The 24,867-nt window shown below is 53.1% G+C and overlaps 1 protein-coding gene across 1 annotated transcript; it reads right to left on the bottom strand.

Moving 5' to 3' along the window:
- Positions 1–17,209: 17,209 nt before the first annotated feature.
- On the bottom strand, positions 17,210–24,415 carry LOC142905887 (dual specificity tyrosine-phosphorylation-regulated kinase 4-like). The gene is made up of 4 exons (XM_076053131.1): positions 24,241–24,415; positions 22,725–22,785; positions 22,013–22,130; positions 17,210–17,627 (listed from the first exon to the last, which is right to left on the bottom strand). Exons 1-4 carry the CDS (start codon positions 24,304–24,306, stop codon positions 17,387–17,389), a joined length of 486 nt encoding a protein of 161 aa, XP_075909246.1. The 5' UTR covers positions 24,307–24,415; the 3' UTR covers positions 17,210–17,386.
- Between the last annotated feature and the right edge of the window lie 452 nt (positions 24,416–24,867).

Genomic DNA, 24,867 nt, shown 5'->3' with positions numbered 1-24,867 from the left:
AAACCCCTTTACCCTTAAAACCCTAACCCTCTAAACCCCTAACTCTAGAATCCCCTAAACCCCTAACACTCTCAACCCCTAAACCCTATAACCCTCGAAATACCTAAACATATAAACCCCTTATCCCCAAAATACCCCAAAACCTCTAAACCCATAACTTTATAAACCCCTAACCCTCTAAACCCCTAGCCCTTTGTGTAGTGTGTGGTGGGTGTCACGGGGTTGGTGGGTGCAGGGTGTGTGTGGTGGGTGGTGGGTATCACAGGGGGGTGTATGTGTGGAGTGTGCATGTGGTGGGTGTGGTGATAGTGGTCGTGGTTCACAACGATCCATGACCACCACCTCTACTGTGTGGTGGACCGGCCACCACACAGCAGCGCGCGTCGGAGGAGTGAACGGATGGTTCTCCCTATGCGGGCCAGGCCCCCTCGCTTCCTCTTCTCCTCCTGCATCACCATCGCCTGATCCTCTTTCCTTGTCATCTCCTTTTCCTCCACCACCATCTCCTGCACCACCATCTCCTCCTCCTGCGCCTTCTTCATCTCCACCTCCTCTGTCTCCCCCTCCATCTCCTCTTCGTCCTGCACCACCAGCTCCTCCACCAAGGTCTCCTCCTCCTGCACCACCAGCTCCTCCACCAGGGTCTCCTCCTCCACCTGCACCACCAGCTCCTCCACCAGGGTCTCCTCCTGCACCACCAGCTCCTCCACCAGAGTCTCCTCCTGCACCACCAGCTCCTCCACCAGGGTCTCCTCCCCCTCCTGCACCACCAGCTCCTCCACCAGGGTCTCCTCCTGCACCACCAGCTCCTCCACCAGGGTGTCCTCCTCCTGCACCACCAGCTCCTCCACAAGGGTCTCCTCCTCCTGCACCACCAGCTCCTCCACCAGGGTCTCCTCCTGCACCACCAGCTCCTCCACCAGTGTCTCCTCCTGCACCACCAGCTCCTCCACCAGGGTCTCCCCTTCCACCACAAACGTCAGCTTCCATTTAGAGGCCAGGGCAAGCGCGGAGGATGGGGGCAGGGCCGGCTCCGCTCTATAAAGAGATGCGCACGACACCGTTCCAACTTCCTGCTACAGCAGAGATCACAGCCCCCCCCCCCCACCATCGTCCGCGTACGGACTGTGTGCAGAGATAGATTGACCAGGCTAATAACGATGGTGCAATAATGCAGCATACCTTTGCCCATCGTGGGTCTGGTTACAGAATGGGCATTAGTCTTGCGATATCACAAAGGATGAAGGGCTACATGGTAAAGATATGGCTGCCTCATTATTTGTCCTCACCCAGGAACCAATTATAAAAATACATCCGTATATAACCGAATGTATACGTGGGGTTTGAACTGTACATGTGTTCGTTTGCAGGCAGCAGGGCTGGAACTCAGTCAAAGAGGGACCTGGGTTTGATTCCCATACTTGGGCCACTTTCTCCGTGTGGAATGTGGAGTGTGTTCTATCCCCCCCCCCCCGTTTTGTCCTGCATTGGTTTCCAAAATCAGAATACATTATTTAGACTGGATGAAGAGGAATCCGATAAGCTATGAAGCTCTTCTTTCACAGATATGCAGTCGAGGCACAGGGTCAGCAAGTTACAACAAACAAGAGGAGTGCAACGTGTAAAAATGTAAGCAAGTCACAAAAAATTGAGCACATAAGCACAAAGTACATAAAATCCTGCCAGATTTTCAACACTAAATGTAAACTTGGGCAAGGCAGCAAAACATCAACAAAAACAGCCCCAGACCCCTCCAAGACAACACACAGTCCCTCAATAAAATTGTACATTAAAATGTAACTTTCATTCCTTTGGGTTTGGCATTTTCCTCCACGTAACTGAACCCTGACACACGCCACGCAACCAGTGTTGGATGGACATCCTCGCCAGTGTTAGAAATTGAACCTCCAAATCACTCAATTGGGATCGCATAGCAGCAGTAGCAAAAGCAAATTTGTTCTGTACTGCAAACAACTTGGCAGGACTCTACTGAAAAAGAGTCTTGAGACTGAGTGAGGCTCATGCTGGCTAAATAAGGGTAGTAGTAATAAATATAAATACATTAACGGGAGCAGAGCCGTCCCCCGGGTACGGTGTACTGAGGAAACCGCCCCAGGCACCGTGCTTTTGGCGGCCCTGTGCTTCGATGTCACGGTGTCAGACATCAAATGTCTTTTTAACACGTAGGCTTTCGCACCAGATTGGCTCACAAATGATGACATCACATTCACATTTATCACTATTTAAGACCGAAACAGGAGTATTTCTCCACAATTCTGGCCGTCACCTTATGAGGCTGGTTGCAATCCCCGGCAAAATGTCGTACTGGAATAGTAAATGTGGTGGGTTTACTTTCCAACACTGGTGTGCTGATCTAGTAACTAATTGGAACATTTTGTTTACATGATACACCTTACTAATTGGCTGTGTTGGGTGGTGGTGAGTTTAACAACACATGTATATCTATGCGATCTAACCGAAAAAACCCCTGTATTGTTGGTAATACTTCCGATTTAATTGTGACTTGCCCCAGGCCCCACACCTCCCTATGGACTGCCTTGAACATTGGACAAGCAACTCATGGCTTACCGTCACTCAGCAGCTCCAAAACACTGTACACTGCCAGGAGCAGCAATGGTGGTGGCGGTGGCGTTGCTGGTGGTGCTGGTGGCCACGGTCCGGAGCCAGCTGTGACCCAGCGCCTGCGCTGGCGTCATACGACAATCCGGATCCCATCTGTTGAGAGACGCACCGGGGTCACACGTGGCGCACATGCTGAGAGAGGCGTGGTGAGAGGATTGACGTTCCTTCCCTTCTCCCACGAGGTCCAGGATCGCACGGCATCAGCGGTAGTCTTGGTAGCAGCGGCAATCCTTCAATACGCGGTACTCTAATAATGCCCTGAGCCTCGCACTGCCGAGGAGCATCTTTAACGGACCTCCAAAGAGGGCGATCTTAACACCGGTGGTACTGGTTATCGGCAGGTTAACTCAGCTCCACATCTTCCTGGTGATCGGTGGAGGGCGATCGTTGATCACCTTGGTGGGAGAAATCCTCATGGGGAGGGGGGAGGGGGTGGGGGATGATTCTTACCGCAGGCAGGAGCTGACAAAGTCAACAAACTCCGGGTCGTGGCTTTTGAGTGCCCCGTGAAGTGACAAGCTCCCTGGCACCCTTCTCTTGACTGGGGAGAACATCATGCCCATTCGATCTGCAGGAGACATGCACAGCAGGAGAGACACACAGTCACCAACCACCACTTTGCCCACCTACCCACTTGCCCACGCGCCCATTTACACACCCACTCACCCCAAGGAATTGAAAATACAAAGAGGCCCCCCCGCATGGCCACCCCCCCAAAAATACTACAACAGCTCCAGGCCACACCCTAACACTGAATCCGTCCAGTTGCTCGCCCCACCCTTCAACTCACCAAAGTAGTGCATTCCGTCAGGAGCTGCATCCATAATGCATCTTGGAGGCAACCCGAGGATCTGCACATGGTTGAGATAAAGGCAAAAGTCACCCGTGTAGCCGCAGCAGACTGTAGGGGCAAGTGCTTTTAGTAGTGAGTAGAAACAGCAGCAGCAACAGTAGCGGCACCTGTTGAGGGCCAGGACTGTGGTACACACAGAGAGGGGATAGTTGGCCATATTGAAGCAGGTGCACACGGCACCAGGTACTCATTTGAGGCTGATTTGTACTAGGGGATGCCCAGTACCGGTTCAGATAATCCTCACTGATGTTGGCCGTGAATTGGAATCAAACTCGCATTACCGGGTTTGTAGCTGAGCACGCTAACCGCTACACCACTCCTCCCCCCACACGTACAAGACACACACGTGTACACGCATAAAACATATGATGGCTGCCATTCGCCAGATCACCAAGTAGCCAATCGCCCCCCCTCTCCTGGCTCCCCCCCCCCCCCCCCATAGCCTACAACTTCAAGAAAGGAGGGGGGAATCACGAGCGGGTGAACGTCCAGTTGGAAATACCTCCATGTAGCACGGGAGGTGGTCATCGCGGCTGTCCGAATGGAATAATTTCCTGCCGGTCGCCAACTCCGCCACTGTGCAGCCCAGTGCCCACATGTCCACTGCACACATTAATCTGTAGCCCAGCAATACCTCCGGAGAGAGGTATGGCAGGGTCCCACCCACATGCAGAGCTGCACAACAACAACGAATATATAAGTACGTGTGTGTGTATACTCACTGTGTCATGAACAGCATCGTTATCACACACTGTCACATGTACAGACACTAAGAGACTTGCACACACACACACACTGGAACACAGACACACCCACACGCAGAAACTCACACCCACACGCAGAAACTCACACCCAGGTGAGGTTACTCACGTTGCCTTTTCACAAAAAAGCTGGTGCCAAAGTCCGTGACCCTGATGGTGCCAGTCACGGTATCCTTGAGTAGAACATTTTCCTAAAGGAAGAAAGGCAGAAGTAATTCACACTCGGAGGTTACGCCGATAGCATTCAGCCAGCAGTGGATCAATCACGTACCACGGTGCAAACTAAACAGGGGAACTAGGTGAGGCGTAGCGCCGTCATCAACCTTGAGTCAAGTGCAACATTCGCTGTTTTCTGACAGCTGCCACTGGGGGTGCCCCTTTCAAATGCGTCAAGATGAGCGATGTTAGTCGAGGCTCATCACATTTAAAGCTCTCTGAAGCACCATCAAAGTAAAAGGGTGCGGCTCTATAGACAACTTATCCTAGTTGCTCACAGCTGCCCGATAACGAGTTACGGACCAAAAACCACACTCGAGGGCGCACGGATTTCGTGACGCTTTCCACCGCACGTTTGTCTTGGGAAGTTTTCCATTCACAGCATGGAAGCTGACAACGGGCAGCTGTCAGTTCAAACGCGTGTTTGGCACGTTTTGAAAATCATTCTTTTCGGCTCCGGTTTGTGTTTCCCAAAGTTTGGGGCAACGCTGTCATCTACATTGCTGGTTTTATCTGTGGTGAGTCCCGCAATAGCGACACGACTCTACACAACAGTTTAATTCATACCAGATCATCACCAGAGGTAAGGTGACCCTGCTTCCTTCCAGATAGACGGACAGAGCTAACACATCGACCCTGTGACCAACGTGGTTAGTTTTCTCTATGGACCGAGTCCCCAATAATGACACAACTCCGGAACAAAGTCACGCTGAATGCTGTGTCCACTCACTGGCTTGATGTCCGCATGGATGATGCTCCTGGCCTTGGTGTGGCAAAGGAACTTGAGGATGCCCCTGGTGTAAGTTTTCACCATCCCCATGTGCAATTTCCGGAACCCCGCTTCCGTAATCACATCATAGAGGCTCTCCCTGTGAAAGAGGCAGCAGCAGCAACAACAATGACAACAACGAAGCAGCGTCAGTGTCATACCCTGCAATACTGCGTGGATTCTGATAACGACAATATTAATATTATATTTGCACATTCACGACTAATATGATTCATAGCTCAGTGTGGGTTTAGGTCATCGGTTTGTTGATAAACCAAATCAGTTAGCACATCTGTCCACTTGCTTTCATTGGCTCTGTTTCCGGGTGGTGGAATTATCCATTAGGAGATACAAACTCCACGCAGAAAGGCGTCCGAGTTGAGAATCGAACTCAGGGATTTTCACCGAGGGGTGTTGCCTGAACGTAGTGATTCCCTAATGTGTGAATTGAGCCGACTCCGAGCATGGCCCCAGCCACACTCAGGATTCCCAGAAGCTGAGCCAAGCCACGGCTGAGCCACTCATGTATCTTTAACAGCAGCTGAGCAGCTCAAGCCTGAGCGAAACCACGGCTGAGCGAGAGCTGAGCCTGAGTTTTAGAGACTGAGCCACAGCTGAGTCGTGACTAAATGTGGCTCTCACAGAGCAAGGCATTATAACGTGGGATATCATGGGACCTCCTTTGCCAGTACCAAAATATCAGAATAGATTTTCCCTTTTTTTCTGGCAACAAAACAGGCGTTAAGATGTTAAAACACCAAACTGAAACCTTTTACAAGGAATCATGTCTGCATTAACCATAATACTTGTGGTGAGAATGCAAACAAAAAACATACTCTGATAATATATGCATTGTCTTTGAAACTGATTGGTCCACACCAGAGACAGCTTTCTTTTGAGCCTCGTCTCAAAAACGATGTTAGACCAGAGGACGCCAAAAGGTGTACAGCACAAAGACAAGCGTTATCAGAGTAATGAGAGCTCAGGGTGAACGGCTACATCATGGACCTTCTTTGGGAGTATATTTTGGTACTGGCAAAGGAGGTCCCATGAAGTAGCTGCTATAACGCAGAACGCACACGTTATAACATGGAACACGCCCGTTATGACATGGGACAACCCCATTACAGCGTGGAACACGCCTTTTATAGCGTGGAACGTGCCCATGATAATGTGGAAGGCTCCCGTTATAACACGGACCGCACCCATTATAATCCGGAATGCTTCTGTTCTAATGCAGGAAGGCGCCCATTATAACGTGGAATGTGCCCGCTATAAAATTGCAAGGCTGAGCGGTATGACACAGTAGGTGGAATGCGGAATGATCACGTGACGTGACAGCATGCCCTCCGTTATTGATCTCTTTACATCACTGTGTGCGTGTATTATATCTTGCAAAACTTTATCGTTACATTATATATGGGGATATTGTTTGCTTAATGTGCTTTCCCTTAATGCGGCACTTTTCAGGAATGCATCTACCGGGTTAAATGAAGACTTAATGTAATGTAAGAGTGAACTGATCCAGAACAGGGGGAGAACATACAAACTCCACACAGGAGGACACCCGAGTCAGGAGTGGAACCGGGGACCCTCTACGTGAGGCACGAGTTGTCACCACCTCATCACACGGCCGCCCACAGCACTGGACATAACAACAACGTCGTCCTTGTGACGACACCACTCTGAATTCTTACCTCAATGGTGATCTCAAGATCTTCACTGCCACCAGGGTGTTCATCTTTTGGTCAAGGCACCGGATCACCTGGCTTTGAGCTCCATCCCCAATCTTCTTCAGCACCTCATAGCGGTAGTGGAGGTGCTCATGGTGGACCTGCACAAAATTACACAAATTTAGACTGACTATATTTTGAAAATCACAACATGTGAGCATTATTTTACGAAATAATTGCTTTTATTAAGCGTTTGGTTTTCTTAAATCTGTAATTGTGGAATGCTCTGATGTCTGCTGGCCGAGTCACCCTAAAAAAAGCTCTTTAGCTCAATGGGCTTAACTTGGGAAATAAACTTCTGATTGTGAAGTGTGTGGGAGAGTGCACGTGTGCTTTCTCTGGTTGATTGGTGCTTAAATTGCAATGACAATAAGCCACGAACCCCGCGACCGCTGCGCCCTGTGACCGCCCCCACGGCGGGGGCTTTGTGGCGAGTCTCACCGGAATGTAATGATGTTCGTGGTCGTCGTATCCATCGTTGTTGTGTCCCCGGGATCTGTTGCGGAGCGCAAAGTACCATACTTCCTGTATGGCGACAAGCTCCAACTTCTCCCGGTGGGTCATTTGTGGGCCAAAGAGAGCCAGGATTGCTGCAGGCAAGAGAATAACAACAGCTGTCGGTGATCTTTCATTTAAGCAGCACAGCCTCAAAAAGTCTCAAGATTCCTTTTCAGGAGGTTCCTGCAGATGCTTTACAGAGAATGGGGGCGACGCTGCTGCCATTACGTCTGCTGTGTGATCCCAATTTGAGGAATTTGCAGGGGATTTGGATGTTTTGGCCAATACCAGTTATGTCCGTATGTTAAACCGTGCTTCGGCAGCCCTGCTAATCAGAAGTGAGGGGGAAAGGCAACAAACTAACAAGTTCGCAAAAATTATTGATTTAAAAGTGCATCGCTCCAGTGGCTGCCTAATGTCGGAAGAGCATTCCAAATGACTGCAGAAGCACATCTGAAAGCGTGCCATGCATTGACCATCTTTGTTCGATGTCCAGCTATATGCAGCTCTGAGGACATCTTAGGTTGCTTGGGTTTGAAAACGGGGTTAACGAATTAGATAAATATAACACAGATATGCCAAGAAGGATTTTATGAAATAAGAATAGCTTTTACCCTTTCTGGCACAAAAACAGGTGTTAATATGTTCAAACACCAAATAGATACCTTTTGCAAGGCATCAAGTCTGCATTTACCACACGTACTTGTGGAAAAATATGCAAACAAACATGCTCCGATAATATATGGGCATTGTCTTTGAAACTGACTGGCCCGCACCAGAGACAGCCTTCTTTATGACCTTGTCTCGTCGGTGTTAGACCAGAGAACGGCAAAATTCGAACGGTACATCACCCATGCAACATGGCCACCATGAAGTCCCCCATGCATCATGGTCACTGTGACGTCCCCCTTGAAACATGACCGTCGTGATGTCCCACCATTCAGCGTGGCCATCTTGACGTCACTCATTTCTATTCTTACCTTGTGGCGATTTGCTGCGGATGGAGCCGGTGCGCGCTGAGGACAGCGCACTCCACGTGGTGCAAGACTCGCCGTTACTCCGAGCCTCTCCAGCTCGGCTGATCTACACACACAAAGACAAAGGTCCACCACATGGGCTTGATTAAGATGTTGGAGCAAGTGCAGTGGGCGAGCACTGAGCCAGCATCTCTGACATCCTGGGCTCCACATTCAGGAGGGTCCTGCCGACATGTTGCCAGTTCTCAGCGTTGGGATATTTGGCCAATATCAGTTGCCATGCTTGGATTTACAATGAAAGACGTGTGGCTTTCGAGGTCACACGCAGGTCAATGGGATCGTTCAAACTGTTAAGAGGAGTGAGTGGGACTCGGGCCGGACGAGCCATGGCTAGGAGGGACAACAATGGCTCACGGTCAAGAATAATAACGGAGCGACAACCAAGGAACAGAACACATCAGAGAGGAGAGCCGCTAGAGAGATGGTGCGACGAAATCGGCGCTTGGCGGATTATTCCATCACAGGATGTGAGGGGTAGTAGGGTCTCAGGGAGGGAGGCGTTCATCCATCAGTGGATAGATAACAGTGCTGTAGATGCTCACGCGTAGACGGGCACGTACACCAACAGGATCTCGGAGAGACACTCTGATAGACGCGCACACACTTAGGCGGGCAAGGAGAAGCACACACAGGTATACAGGTGACAGGTAGGCACACGCAGAGGGGAGAACACACGTCCACCCATACATGTACCTCCATACATGTACCTCCATAGTAGCAACTTGCAGACGAGGGTGCTCAGAGCTCACGGTGTCTCTCGCGCGGTCCGGGTCTCTGCGTGGAGAGCGGCAGACAGAGGCAAGGGACACGCAGAGTTGAAGGGGCATGACACACCCACGTCTAAATCCACGTCACGTCACAATGCGGACTCTCATCAACACGGACTCACATCCTCACCAGTCACACAATACGAAAAATACAAAAAACAACAACTGCCATTCGCCACTAAGTAGCGGTGATGTGACCACGGCGCCTGTGCCAGGCCAGGTGCACTTTGAGACCACGTGAAGTGCCGAAGGCTCACTGACAGGCGGTCACAGGTCAGACCCAGGTGCCATGAGTTGTCTGACTGAGATGACTGTGCCAACTTGCTGCATTTTAGATGCCCGGCTCAAAGGTTGTTGTCGTGAGCGTTGCTCCTCTGTTCGGACACCACTACTAACACTACTCCTAACACCACCAACACCACCACTACGAACACCACCACTACGAACACCACCACTACGAACACCACTACTACGAACACCACTACTAACACCACAATTAACACCACGAACAAAGACAAAGATCCCCCATATAGCCTTAACAGACTGTTGGGGCAAGTGCTGTCCGCGAGCACCTATGAAGGCCGGCACGGCACACGAGAGGGTGGGTAGCCAACACCACGCCCGGCCGCCTTTGTCTCCCCAGTGGCAATGTTTACACACCGCACCACGTACTCATTTAAGGCTGAGTCGATCTAGGGTGAGGCCCAGGACCAGTTCAGATAATCGTCACCAATGTTGGCTGTGAGCGGGAATCAAACCCAGGTCGCCAGGTTCTTAGAGCAGCGCGCTAACCGCTACACTACCCCACTAACACCATCACTAACACCACTACTAACACCACCAATAATACCACCAACACTAACACCACCACTAAGACCACCACGAACACCACTACCAGCACCAATAATACCACCATCACTAACACCACCACGACTAACACCAGCAACAAAAATTCCACCATCACTAACACCAACAACAACAATCGCCATTCGCCACTAAGTGGCGGTGATGTCACCACGACGCTTGTGCCAGGCCATGTGCACCTTGAGGCCAAGTGAAGTGTCGAACGCCCGCCCGCTGGCAGGAGGTCACGGGGCAGACCCAGGTGCCACAGGTCGACTGACTGAGATGACTGGCTGATGCACCACCTGTGCCCCTTACTGTGCCAACTTGCTGTGCTTTAGCCATCCGGCGCTCTGCTCGTTGTTGGGAGCGTCGTTCCTGCGCTCTCCGTTGTTGTTGGAGGGCGACTGCCTCCAACTGCCCAGTAGCGTCCTTCACGAGCCTCTTCCACAGAGGCCGATCTTGACACAGCTGGTACCAGTTATCGGCAAGTCCACTCAGCTCCACATCCTGCTGTACCACATCATTCCATCTCTTCTCTAGCCCGTGCTGCGTCCGTTCAGCCCCCTCGATCCGGCCAAATAAAAGCTGCTTGGGCATGCGGTGATTGGGCATGCAGGCTACATGGCCCAGCCAACGCAGCCTTGCCTGCCGGAGGAGCTCACTGATGGGGCTTTGTCCAGATCTTTCGAGGATTTGTGAGCTCCTCACACAATCCAGCCTTGTTAAACCCAGGATTGATCGGAGGCAGGCCAGCCTCAACGTTTCTAACCGGCAAAGATGTTCCATTAGGGGGGTCCACGTTTCACAAGCGTAGAGAAGGGAGGGAATGACTGTGGCTGAGAAGACCCGAAGCTTCGTGTGGAGCGACAGACCAGGTAGCTTCCACACAGCGTTACCCAACTGCTGAAAAGATAATGCCGCTCGACTGATTCGGAGTGAGACCTCTGCTGTTAAACCGGAGACGGTCATGAGCACACTGCCCAGGTATGGGAAACTTTCCACTCTCTCCACAACTGCCCCATCACCGATTGGGAGTTGTGGGGGTGGAGTGCTCGATGGTACAAAATACCCAGGCAGGTGCTTCGTTTTGGTGGGGCTGATGGTAAGGCCCCACCTCTTAGTGGCACACTCCAGTTTTAGCAGCAGTGCCTCCAACTCCTCCTCTGAGTGAGCCGCAATTATCACGTCATCGGCATACATAACGTGGTTGACCAATAGGGAGCCATCCCTTGACGGCATCCGGGCATTGATCAGCCTCCCACTGTATCTGTACCAGATGGAAATTCCTCCGGTACAGCTACTGAAGGCTTAACGAACTACGTGGTCGAAATAGATGTTAAATAATGTTGGAGCCAGAGGACATCCCTGTCGCACCCCAAGGTGAACAGGGAATGGCTCCGACTCCCGGCAATGTAGTTTTACCCGGGTCCGCTCACCATAATGAAGGTCCTTAAAGATCGTGAGCAGCGGGTCAGGGACTCCGAAAGCACGAAGAAGCCAGAGAGCAGGCCTACTTATGGTGTCATAGGCCTTTACCAGGTCAATAAAGCAGAGATGTAGGTCTTGTTGGAATTCCCTACACCTCTGCTTTAGTAAACGGACAGAAAATATGGCATCTGTGCAGGACCACCCTTTCCTGAAACCACATTGGGGCTCCGCAAGCCTCTCCTCAGCATGCCTGGTAAGGCAGTGTTGAATAATCCTTGCCAGGACCTTTCCCGGCACACTGAGGAGTGAGATGCCCCTGTAGTTGTTACAGTCTGTGCGGTCTCCCTTCTTAAAGATGGGGACCACCATGGCATCTGATCACCTCACTTACACCACCATCACTAATACCACCAACACCACCATCACTAACACCAGTAACACCACCACTATCACCACTACTAACAACCACAATCACTAACACCACCCGCAGACTCACAACGGACACGCACAGACTCGCAACGGACACCCACAGACTCACAACGGACACCCGCAGACTCACAACAGACACCCGCAGACTCAGAACGGACACCCACAGACTCGCAACGGACACCCACAGACTCACAATGAACACCCACAGACTCACAATGGACACCCGCAGACTCACAATGGACACCCACAGACTCACAATGGACACCCACAGACTCGCAACGGACACCCACAGACTCACAATGAACACCCACAGACTCACAACGGACACCCGCAGACTCACAATGGACATCCACAGACTCACAACGGACACCCGCAGACTCACAACGGACACCCACAGACTCACAATGGACACCCACAGACTCACAACAGACACCCGCAGACTCACAACAGACACCCGCAGACTCAGAACGGACACCCACAGACTCACAACAGACACCCGCAGACTCGCAACGGACACCCACAGACTCGCAACAGACACCCACAGACTCACAACAGACACCCGCAGACTCAGAACAGACACCCACAGACACACAACGGACACAAGCAGACTCACAACGGACGCCGGAAGACTCACAACGGACACCCACAGACTCGCAACAGACACCCGCAGACTCAGAACGGACACCCACAGACTCACAACGGACACAAGCAGACTCTCAACGGACGCCGGAAGACTCACAACATACGCCCACAGACTCACAAAGAGACCCATTAACGTGGAAAGGGACCAATCTATTTGGAAAGGGACCAAGGGAAGGCGCCCAACCGCTATCTTGCATAGGGAAGGCACCTAACCGCCATCTTACGTGGGGAAGGCGTCCAATCGCCATCCCACCCTACCTGCCCATTATAAATCCACCCCACCTGTCCATTATGAACCCACTCTACGTGCCCATTATAAACCCACTCTACCTGCCCATTATAAACCCACCCTACCTGTCCATTATAAACCCACTCTACCTGCGCATTATTAACCCACTCTACCTGCCCATTATAAACCCACCCTACCTGTCCATTATAAACCCACCCTACCTGTCCATTATAAACCCATCCTACCTGACCATTAAATACCCACCCTACCTGCCCATTATAAACCCACCCTACCTGCCAATTATAAACCCACCCTACCTGCCCATTGTAAACCCACCCTACCTGTTCATTATAAACCCACCCTACCTGCCCATTATAAACCCACCCTACCTATCCATTATGAACCCACCCTACCTGCCCATTATAAACCCACCCTACCTGCCCATTATAAACCCACCCTACCTGTCCATTATAACCCACCCTACCTGTCCATTATAAACCCACCCTACCTGCCCATTATAAACCCCAGTGACACGGCCAAGATGAACCCACCCTACCTGCCCATTATAAACCCACCCTACCTGTCCATTATAAACCCACCCTACCTGCCCATTATAAACCCACCCTACCTGTCCATTATAAACCCCAGTGACACGGCCAAGATGAACCCACCCTACCTGCCCATTATAAACCCCAGTGACACGGCCAAGATGAACCCAGACCCCACACGTCACTGACAATCGACGGCACCAGACCCCACAAAATCAACGTCCGCAAGGTCATCTCACGTCCCGGTGACTTTATGCACAATAACAACCCTCTTAGAAGAACACAACATTCTTACAATAATTATAATATTTACAATAATACCATTCAAAACTACGATATTATGTACAGAGCTATATATGATTAAATTATAACATTTTTTCTTAAACAAACTTCACGTGGCAGGGCCTAGACAGGCTTCTCGCCCAGTGCCTGCACCAGGCCTCCCTTCCCCCTCCCCATGTCCTGGAAACCGTGTGGCGAGGTCACTCCCTCCCTCATCCTCCTCCTTTGAGGACTGCCACCGGATGAAAACCAGCATGGGCTGGAGTCCTGGGGTAAGCGGGCCCTGGGTAGGCTACTGGGCTGAGTGTGTGGTGAGTGAGTGGTGGGCTGAATGTGTGGTGAGTGCAGTCAAAGTGGCTGTGTCCAGTCCATGTCTGGGTTTCCACTCTTTCGTCTTCTGCCACAGCTGTTTCCCCACGGGAGTGTGTGGGGTGAGTGTGTGTGTGTGGTGAGTGTGTGTGGTGAGTGTGTGTGTGGGGTGAGTGTGTGTGTGGGGTGAGTGTGTGTGGGGTGAGTGTGTGTGTGTGTGGGGTGAGTGTGTGTGTGTGTGGGGTGAGTGTGTGTGTGTGGGCTGGGTGTGTGTGGCTGGGTGTGTGTGGTGAGTGTGGTGTTACGGGGTGAGTGGGTGGTGCGTGCGGTGGTGGTGCTGCTCGTGGTGGTGGATGGCACCGACTCCACCACCACCACCACGCCGCTACTCTGCCGTGGGCCGTCCACCACACAGCAGCAGGCGGCCGAAGAGCGACCGGAGTGAGCGGAGCGCCCTGCACAGTTGGGCCAAGCCCCCTCGCTTCCTCTTCTTCTTCTCCTCCTCCTCCTTCTTCTGCTGTTGCCGCATCTCCACCTCCTCCATCTTCTCCATCTTCTCCTTGTTCTCTTCTGTCTCCTCCTCCAACTCCTTCGTCTCGACCTCTTGCACCACGGCCACCACCACCACCACCTCCTTCTCCTCCTCCTTCTCCTCATCCGTCTCCTCCTCCTTCTCCTCCACCTCCTCCACCTCCTTCTCCTCCATCTTCTCGTCCTTCTCCTCCTTCTCCTCCTCCGTCTTCTCCTCCTCCTCCATCTTGTCCTCGTTCACTTCCATCTTCACCACCTTCGTCTCGACCTCTTGCACCACCACGACCACCACCTTCTCCACCTCCTCCTCTGTCTCCTCATCACCCCCCACCTCCTCACATTTGTTCTCCTGCTCCTCATTCTCATCCTTTTCCTCATCCCCCGTTTCCTCCTCTATCTCCTCCTCCTCCTCCTCCTCATCCATCTCATCCTCATCCATCTCCTCCTCCTCCATCGCCTCCTCCTCCTCCTCGTCCTCCTCCATCTCCTCCTCATCCTCCGTCTCCTCCTCCTCGTCCTCATCCTCCTCCTTATCCTCCTCATCCTCATCTTCCTCATCCTCCTCATCCTCCTCCTCATCCTCCTCATCCTCCTCCTCATCCTCCTCATCCTCATCCTCATCCTCCTCATCCTCATCCTCGTCCTCCTCCATCTCCTCCACATCCTCCTCCTTCTCCTCCTGCTCCTCCTCCTCCCCCTCCTCATCGGAGGAGGAAGATGATGATGATGATGGGAGCCTCTTCTCCGGCTGAGCTCTGTGGAGAGAGAGGCAGCAACACCACAGCACCACCACGTCAGCATCCCGCGACTACGGCCAGAGGTCACAGTCGGTCCCCACCCCCAGGAGTGGACTTGCCCATCACGAGTTTCTACAGACTCGTAGACACCCACAGAGATTCACAGAGACCCATACTCATAGAGACCCATACTCATAGAGACCCATGCTCATAGAGACCCATACTCATAAACACCCACAGAGATTCACAGAGACCCATACTCATAGAGACCCACAGAGACTCACAGAGACCCATACTCATAGAGACCCATACTCATAGAGACCCGCAGAGACTCACAGAGACCCATACTCATAGAAACCCACAGAGACTCACAGAGGCCCATACTCATAGAGACCCATACTCATAGAGACCCACAGAGACTCATAGAGACCTATACTCATAGAGATCAGCAGAGACCCATACACACAGAGACCCATACTCATAGAGACCCACAGAGACTCACAGAGACCCATACTCATAGAGACCAGCAGAGACCCATACTCATAGAGACCCATACTAATAGAGATGCACAGAGACTCACAGAGACCCATACTCATAGAGACCAGCAGAGACCCATACTCATAGAGACCCATACTCATAGAGACCCACAGAGACGCACAGAGACCCATACTCATAGAGATCCATACTCATAGAGACCCACATAGACTCACAGAGACCCATACTCATAGAGACCCATACTCATAGAGACCCACACTGGTAGAGACCAGCAGAGACCCATACTCATAGAGACCCGCAAAGACCCATACTCATAGAGACCCATACTCATAGAGACCCACAGAGACTCACAGAGACCCATACTCATAGAGACCCACAGAGACTCACAGAGACCCATACTCATAGAGACTCACAGAGACTCACAGAGACCCATACTCATAGAGATCCATACTCATAGAGACCCACAGAGACTCACAGAGAACCATACTCATAGAGACCCATACTCATAGAGACCCACAGAGACTCACAGAGACCCATACACATAGAGACCCATACTCATAGAGACCCACAGAGACTCACAGAGACCCATACTCATAGAGACCTACAGAGACCCATACTCATAGAGATCCATACTCATAGAGACCCACTGAGACTCACAGAGACCCATACTCATAGAGACCAGCAGAGACCCACAGAGACACATACTCATAGAGACCCATACTCATAGAGACCCACCGAGACTCACAGAGACCCATACTCATAGAGACCCACCGAGACTCACAGAGACCCGTACTCATAGAGACCCACAGAGACTCACAGCGACCCATACTCATAGAGACCAGCAGAGACCCATACTCATAGAGACTCACAGCGACCCATACTCATAGAGACCAGCAGAGACCCATACACACAGAGACCCATACACATAGAGACCCATACTCATAGAGACCCACAGAGACTCACAGAGACCCATACTCATAGAGACCCATACCCATAGAGACCCACAGAGACTCACAGAGACCCATACTCATAGAGACCCACAGAGACTCACAGAGACCCATACTCATAGAGACCCACAGAGACTCACAGAGACCCATACTCATAGAGACCAGCAGAGACCCACAGAGACCCATACTCATAGAGACCTATACTCATAGAGACCCACCGAGACTCACAGAGACCCATACTCATAGAGACCCACCGAGACTCACAGAGACCCATACTCATAGAGACCCACAGAGACTCACAGCGACCCATACTCATAGAGACCAGCAGAGACCCATACTCATAGAGACTCACAGAGACTCACAGAGACCCATACTCATAGAGACCAGCAGAGACCCATACACACAGAGACCCATACTCATAGAGACCCACAGAGACTCACAGAGACCCATACTCATGGAGACCCATACTCATAGAGACCCACAGAGACTCACAGAGACCCATACTCATAGAGACCCACAGAAACTCACAGAGACCCATACTCACAGAGACCCATACTCTTAGAGACCCATACACACACAGAGACACACAGAGACCCATACACACAGAGACCCATACACACAGAGACTCATAGAGACTCATAGAGACTCATAGAGACCCACAGAGACCCATACACACAGAGAGAGCCTCACCGTGGCTTCACAGCTCTGGGGAGGGCCCGGCTGGTGGTGGGGAGGGCCCGGCTGGTGGTGGGGAGGGCCCGGCTGGTGGTGGGGAGGGCCTGGCTGGTGGTGGGGAGGGCCCGGCTGGTGGTGGGGAGGGCCCGGCTGGTGGTGGGGAGGTCGTCGCTGGGGCTGGCGGTGTCGTCGCTCTGGAGCCAGCCGTGAGCCAGCGCCTGCTCCGGTGTCATGCGGAGTTCCGGATCCCAGCTAGGGTGAGGGGGGGCACGGAGGGGGGTGAGGGGGGGCACGGAGGGGGTTAGGGGGGGCACGGAGGGGGGGGGGAAGGACAAGAAGGGGGGTGAGGCGGGGTGAGGATATGACGTTCGCTAGACGTACGTCACGTTCCGATCTGATCGTGTCTGTACGTGTGTGTCTGTACGTGTGTGTGTGTACGTGTGTGTGTGTACGTGTGTGTCTGTACGTGTGTGTGTACGTGTGTGTGTGTGTACGTTTGTGTGTGTACGTGTGTGTCTGTACGTGTGTGTGTACGTGTGTGTGTGTGTACGTGTGTGTGTACGTGTGTATCTGTACGTGTGTGTGTACGTGTGTGTAGGTCCGTCCGGCAAAACAGCCCCCTACCTCCTCGTGGTGCCGGACGGGCAACTCTGCCGTGGACAGTGCTGTGGGGGGAGGTCCAATTTCGATTGGCTCCTCCCCTCATGGCATCTGTGTCCACCACAGGGTCTAAACGGGAGCTCTGGACGGGTGCGAGGGGCTGGTAACCCCTCCACCTTCAATTAATTACCACTAAACCGCGAATTAAGTATATAGCTAATAAGCTTGTGCCGGAGGCCCCGGGGGGCCAGGCGTCTATGACGTCTCCTGGCCAAACCCCAATTGGCGGAGCCAGGAGATTGAATATCTACCCTCGGGGCTCCTCCAGAAACAACGAAAAACCACTACGGGTGGCAACGTGGAATGTTCGAACGCTCACTGCGGAGGAGAGGCTGCCACTCCTCTGTCGGGAGCTGGACCGGTACCGCCTGGATCTCTGTGGCATTCAGGAGGTCCGGTGGACCGGTTCTGGCTCCTGCCACCATGATGGGTGGACAGTCCTCTACTCGGGGCAGCAGACTGCCAAACAACAGGATGTGGCTCTTCTGTTGAACAAAAGAACGAAGGGGGCGTGGGAGCGTGGCGGTGAGGTGTGGGAAGCTGTAAGCCCCAGGCTACTTTGGGCTCGCCTTCCCATCAACCGGAGGCGAGGAATGGTGGTCGTGGTTACTTATGCCCCCACCGAAGATGAACATCCGTGAAAGGATGCAGGCAAAGCCAATGAGTCAGATGCCTTCTATGACCTCCTGTCACAGGTGCTGGCTAAAGTGGCCCCTCGGGATAGAGTCATCATGTTGGGTGACTTCAATGGCCGAGTTGGTCATGATGCTGGCACCTGGTCTGGAGTGATTGAAGGGCATGGGCCAGATCAGCTCAATAACAACGGTAGGAGGCTGCTAGATTTTTGTGCAGCCCATGGGCTTGTAATTACCAACACGCTGTTCTGGCATCGGCGCATCCACACAACATCATGGATGCATGCCGGGTCCAAGCAAGAACATCTGCTGGACTACATAGTGACGGACCAGCGGATGCGAGCCCATGTCCTTGACACCAGGATCTACCGTGGAGCTGATCTGCCCTCTGACCATTGACTAGTCATCTGTAAAATGCGCTTGCCATTCTTCCACTCCGGTGGTGGGTGTACACCCAGGACCCCATGCCAACCTAAAGTGGCCTGGTCTCAGTTATCTGATGAAAGTTGCAAGCGAGAATTTAATCATCGCTTGCGGCTGGGATTGGCATCGTCCCCGACTCCTCCTGATGTCGAGGGGAAATGGGCGAGGTTTAGGACTGTGACTCATGCAGCTGCAATGGCTGCTTTGGGTACGCGGTCCAGACCTCCCCAGAGACCCTGGCTGACAGAGAAGGTGTTCAGGATGGTTGAGAAAAAACGACAGGCCCACTGTCATCGGCTACAGAATCCCACGTCAGAGAATGAGGAGGCTTACCGCAGCCTTCGCTCGGAGGTTCGGAGAGCCGTGAGGCGCTGCAAGGATGGGTGGTGGTCGCGGGTTGCTGAGGAGATGGAGTCTGTCTCCATGGCCCGTGATCACAAATCTCTATTTAACTCCATCAAAAAAGTAACCTGCAGCGCCACACCTATTACCATCATTAGGGGAAAAAACGGTGATCTAATCTCCAACCCCCAGGAATAGGTTTGCAGATTTGCTGGGCATTTCTGTGAGGTCCTGGGGGAGGGAAAATCCCTCAGCCAGGAAAACATCGTGGCACAAAGTGAGGATGACCCTGCTGAGGCTGCGGTGCCTCAAATATTGGAAGAAGTCACCCCCTGTGAGTGGCTGGCTGAGGTGCCATCTGTTGAGGAAGTACTGAAGGCGATCCGGAGTCTGAGACCAGGAAAGGCAGCGGGCAGAGATGATCTCCCATGCGAAATGCTGAGGGAGGGTGGCGTTTGTGCACAGACTGCCCTATATGACATCATAACAACAGTCTGGACCACTGGACGGGTTCCGCAGGATTGGAAGGATGCCCTGGTAGTCCCCCTTTTTAAGAAGGGGGACCGCACAGACTGTAACAACTACAGGGGCATCTCACTCCTCAGTGTGCCGGGAAAGGTCCTGGCAAGGATTATTCAGCATCGCCTTGCCAGGCACGCTGAGGAGAGGCTTGCGGAGCCCCAATGTGGTTTCAGGAAAGGGCGGTCCTGCACAGATGCCATATTTTCTGTCCGTCTGCTACAGCAGAGGTGTAGGGAATTCCAACAAGACCTACATCTCTGCTTTATTGACCTGGTCAAGGCCTATGATACCATCAGTAGGCCTGGGCTCTGGGTTGTTCTTCGTGCTTTTGGAGTACCTGACGCTCTGCTCACGATCATTAAGGACCTTCATGATGGTGAGCGGGCCCGGGTAAAACTACGTGGCCGGGAGTCAGAGCCATTACCTGTACACCTTGGGGTGCGACAGGGATGTCCTCTGGCTCCCACATTATTTAACATCTATTTTGACCACGTAGTTCGTGAAGCCTTCAATAGCTGTACCGGGGGAATCTCTATATGGTACAGATATAATGGGAGGCTGATCGATGCCCGGGTGCGGTCAAGGGATGGCTCCGTATTGCTCAACCACGTTATGTATGCTGATAATTGGGTAATAGCTGCTCATTCAGAGGAGGAGTTGGAGACGCTGCTGCTGAGACTGGAGCGTACCACTAAGAGGTGGGGCCTTACCATCAGCCCCACCCAAACTAAGCACCTGCCTGGGTATTTTGTACCATCGGACACTCCACCCCCACAACTCCCAATCGGTGATGGGGCAGTTGTGGAGCGAGTGGAGAGTTTCCCATACCTGGGCAGTGTGCTTATGACCGGCTCCAGTTTAACAGCAGAGGTCTCACTCCGAATCAGTCGAGCGGCAATATCTTTTAATTGGTTGCGTAACGCTGTGTGGAAGCTACCTGGTCTCTCGCTCCGCACTAAGCTTCAGGTCTTCTCGGCCACCGTCATTCCCTCCCTTCTCTACGCTTGCGAAACGTGGACCCCCCTAATGGAACATCTTTGCCGGTTAGAAACATTTAGGCTGGCCTGCCTACGATCCATCTTGGGTTTAACCAGACTGGATTGTGTGAGGAGCTCACAAATCCTTGAAAGATCTGGGCAAGGCCCCATCGGTGAGCTCCTCCGGCGGGCAAGGCTGCGATGGCTGGGTCATGTAGCCCGCATGCCCAGCCACCGCATGCTGAAACAGCTTTTGTTCAGCCGGATTGAGGGGGCTAAACGGGCGCGGCACGGGCTAGAGAAGAGATGGAGTGACGTGGTACAGAAGGACGTGGAGCTGAGTGGACTTGCTGATGACTGGTACCAGCGGTGTCAAGATCGGCCTCTGTGCAGGAGGCTCGTGAAGGACGCTACTGGGCAGTTGGAGGCAGTCGCCCTCCAACAACAACAGAGGGCGGAGGAGCGACGCTCACAACAACGAGCAGAGCGCCGGGTGGCTAAAGCACAGCAGGTTGGCACAGTAGGGGGCACAGGTGGTGCATCAGCCAGTCATCTCAGTCAGTCGACCTGTGGCACCTGGGTCTGCCCCGTGACCTCCTGCCAGCGGGCGGGCGTTCGACACTTCACGTGGCCTCAAGGTGCACATGGCCTAGCACAAGCGTCGTGGTGACATCACTGCCACTTAGTGGCGTGTGAGTGTGTGTACGTGTGTGTACGTGTTCGATTCCCGCTCACAGCCAACACCAGTGACTGCGATTATCTGAACAACCGGTCCTGGTCCTCCCCTCGGTCGACTCAGCCTCAAAAGAGTACCTGGTGCGGTGTGTAAACATCTCCAACCCTGAGACAAAGGCGGCCGGGCGTGGTGCTGGCCACCCACCCCCTCTGTGTGTGCCACAGCGCCGGCCTTCATAGATGCTGCTACTCGCTACTACTAACAGCACTTGCCCCTACAGTCTGCTAGAGGCTACACGGGGGATTTTGTCTGTGTGTAGGTGCTGCTACTCGCTACTACTAACAGCACTTGCCCCTACAGCCTGCTAGAGGCTACATGGGGGATCTTTGTCTTTGTTCTTACTGTAGGCAGTTTCTGATAAAGTTCACGAGCTGAGCTCCACATCCCCACAGCACGAAATGCAGGGGAATGCTTCCCGGGTGACGCTTCGTGGCCGGGCAGAGAGGATGGCCGAATCGGTCTGCAGGAGAGCGAGAGAGACAGAGAGAGACACAGATAGACAGAGATAGAGAGATAGAGAGAGAGAGATGGATAGAGAGACAGGGAGAGAGACAGAGAGAGACAGAGAGATAGAGAGAGAGGCAGAGAGAGACAGAGACACAGAGAGAGACACATAAAGAGATAAAGAGAGAGACAGGGAGAGAGAGACAGACACATGCACAGTGTCACTAACCACCACGTCAACAACATATCAACTCACCCACCCACACCGACTCCCACCCACCCACTTACTCACCTAACTACCTATCCACTCAACCCACCTACCACCCGACCTATCCACCAACTCACCCACCCACCTACCCACCCACCAACCTATCGACCCACCTATCCATACTTGGGTTGCTTATCAACCCCAACCCAGGTCGTAATTGAGTGGGCCCAAACCCCAACCACCACCTCTTCCCTACCGCTCCCCCCAGGCCCCCCCCACCACCACACCACCACCATCGCCACCACCACATCAACAACACACCACACCACGACACCACCACCACTGAACCACCACCAACACAGCACCACCACCACACCACCACCACACCACCCTTCTACTCACCAAAGAAGTGCTCTTTGTTGCGAGATCTCTCCACCATTTCTTTTGGAGGCATGCCCAGGATCTGCACAACCATTTCAAGACAGCGACAAAGAGAGACACGCTTGTTACACGCATTTTACACGCATGTTACACGCGTGTTACACGCATGTTACACGCGTGTTACACAGAGAGACCCATAGAGATTCAGAGACATATAGAAACATAGGGACTCCTAGAGACCCATACATAGATGCATAGAGACCGACAGAGATTCAGAGACTCACATAGAACCATAGGGACTCACAGAAACCCATACAGAGACCCATAGAGACCCATAGACTTACATAGAACAATAGGGACTCACAGAGACCCATACAGAGACCCATAGAGACCCATATACTTATATAGAACAATAAGGACTCACAGAGACCCATACAGAGACCCATAGAGACCCATATACTTACATAGAACAATAGGGACTCACAGAGACCCATACAGAGACCCATAGAGACCCATAGACTTACAAAGAACAAAAGGAACTCACAGAGACCCATACAGAGCACCTTGGAGATCTAGAGACTCATATAGAAGGACAGTGACCTACACAGGGACCCAAGCTACAGCTAAACTATTTTTCTTTAACCAGGTAAGGCGCCCACAGAGCTACGTAGCTATTTCTCATCGGCCGTACGGCAGAAAAAGATCTCTATGTGACATTGTCACATTGAGCATTATGGGTGCGTAGGTGGGTAGATGGGTGGGTAGGTTGGTAGGTGGGTGGGTGAGTGGGTAGGTGGGTAGATAGGTTGGTAGGTGGGTGGGTGTGTCGGTAGGTAGGTGGGTTGGTAGGTGGGTGGGTGGGTGAGTGGGTCGGTCGGTGGGTTTGGCGAGTCGGTGGGTCACTGGCTGGGTGACTGGCTGGGTAACTGCGTATTTGTCTGGGTGTCTGGCTGGGTGATTGGCTGGGTGAATTACTGGGTGACTGACTGGGTGACTGGTCAGGTGGCTGGCCGGGTGGCTGTGTGTCGGGCTGGGTGACTGGCTGGGTGACTGGCTGGGTCACTGGCTGCGTGTCTGGCTGGGTGACTGGCTGGGTGACTGGCTGGGTAACTGGTCAGGTGACTGGCTGGGTAACTGGCCAGGTGACTGGCTGGGTGTCTGGCTGGGTAACTGGCTGGGTGTCTGACTGGGTGTCTGGCAGCGTGACTGGCTGGGTGTCTGGCAGCATGACTGGCTGGATGACTGGCTGCGTGACTGGCTGGGTGTCTGACTGGGTAACTGGCCAGGTGACTGGCTGGGTGACTAGCTGGGTGTCTAGCTGGGTGTCTGACTGGGTGACTGGCTACATGACTGGCTGGGTGTCTGACTGGGTGACTGGCTGGGTGTCTGACTGGGTGGCTGGCTGGGTGTCTGGCTGTGTGGCTGGCTGGGTGTCTGGCTGGGTGACTGGCTGGGTGGATGTCTGCGGGGCCGGTCTGGGCCAAGTCTCCCGCTTGAGGTGTCCCCCCCCTTTCCCCCAAGGAGGCTCCCCGGTCACCTCGATGCAGCATGCCAGGTGGTCGTCGCGGCCGAAGGAGAGGAAGAGGTCCCTGCCGGTGGCCATCTTGGCGACGGTGCAGCCCAGGGACCACGTGTCCGCGGCGCAGGTGACCGGGTAGCCCAGCAGCACCTCGGGCGCCACGTAGACGAGGGTGCCTCCCACGTGCGAGGCTGTGCGGACGACGGCAAGCGACAGCGGCGGTGATGGTGAATGTGGACTGGGTACGTGCGCGTGTGTGGGGGGCGGTGGTGGGTGGGTGGGTGGGAGGAGAAACCCGCACACACAGACACCCACACACCCACACACACACACCCACTCACACACCCACACACCCATAACCACACACCCACACACCCACACACCCACACCCACACACCCACACACCCACACACACACACAGACACCCACTACACACACCCACACACCCACACACCCACACACACAGACACCCACACACACACCCACACACACACCCACACACCCACACACACCCACACACACAAGTGCAGGTGTATGGGGGTCACCACTCACGTGGACGGTCCACAAAGAAGCTGAAGCCAAAGTCGGTCACTCTGGCAACGCGGCTCGCGATGTTTTTCACCAGAATGTTGCCCTGGATGGGGA

The sequence above is a fragment of the Petromyzon marinus genome, chromosome 59 (genome assembly GCF_048934315.1).
Source record: "Petromyzon marinus isolate PM22_M1 ecotype Great Lakes invasive population chromosome 59, UKy_Petmar_22M1.pri1.0, whole genome shotgun sequence".
Lineage (NCBI taxonomy): Eukaryota > Metazoa > Chordata > Hyperoartia > Petromyzontiformes > Petromyzontidae > Petromyzon > Petromyzon marinus.
Note: the sequence above shows the minus strand (reverse complement) of the source record. Positions and strands in the feature narration are given on the sequence as shown.

Coding starts and splice junctions, on each gene's coding strand:
- LOC142905887 (XM_076053131.1), bottom strand. CDS start 24,306: ATGGCCACCGGCAGGGACCTCTTCCTCTCCTTCGGCCGCGACGACCAC. Junction 22,131..22,724: donor CAACAAAGAGCACTTCTTTG/GTGAGTAGAAGG, acceptor GCTCTCCTGCAG/ACCGATTCGGCCATCCTCTC. Junction 17,628..22,012: donor TTTATCAGAAACTGCCTACA/GTAAGAACAAAG, acceptor CCCTCACCCTAG/CTGGGATCCGGAACTCCGCA.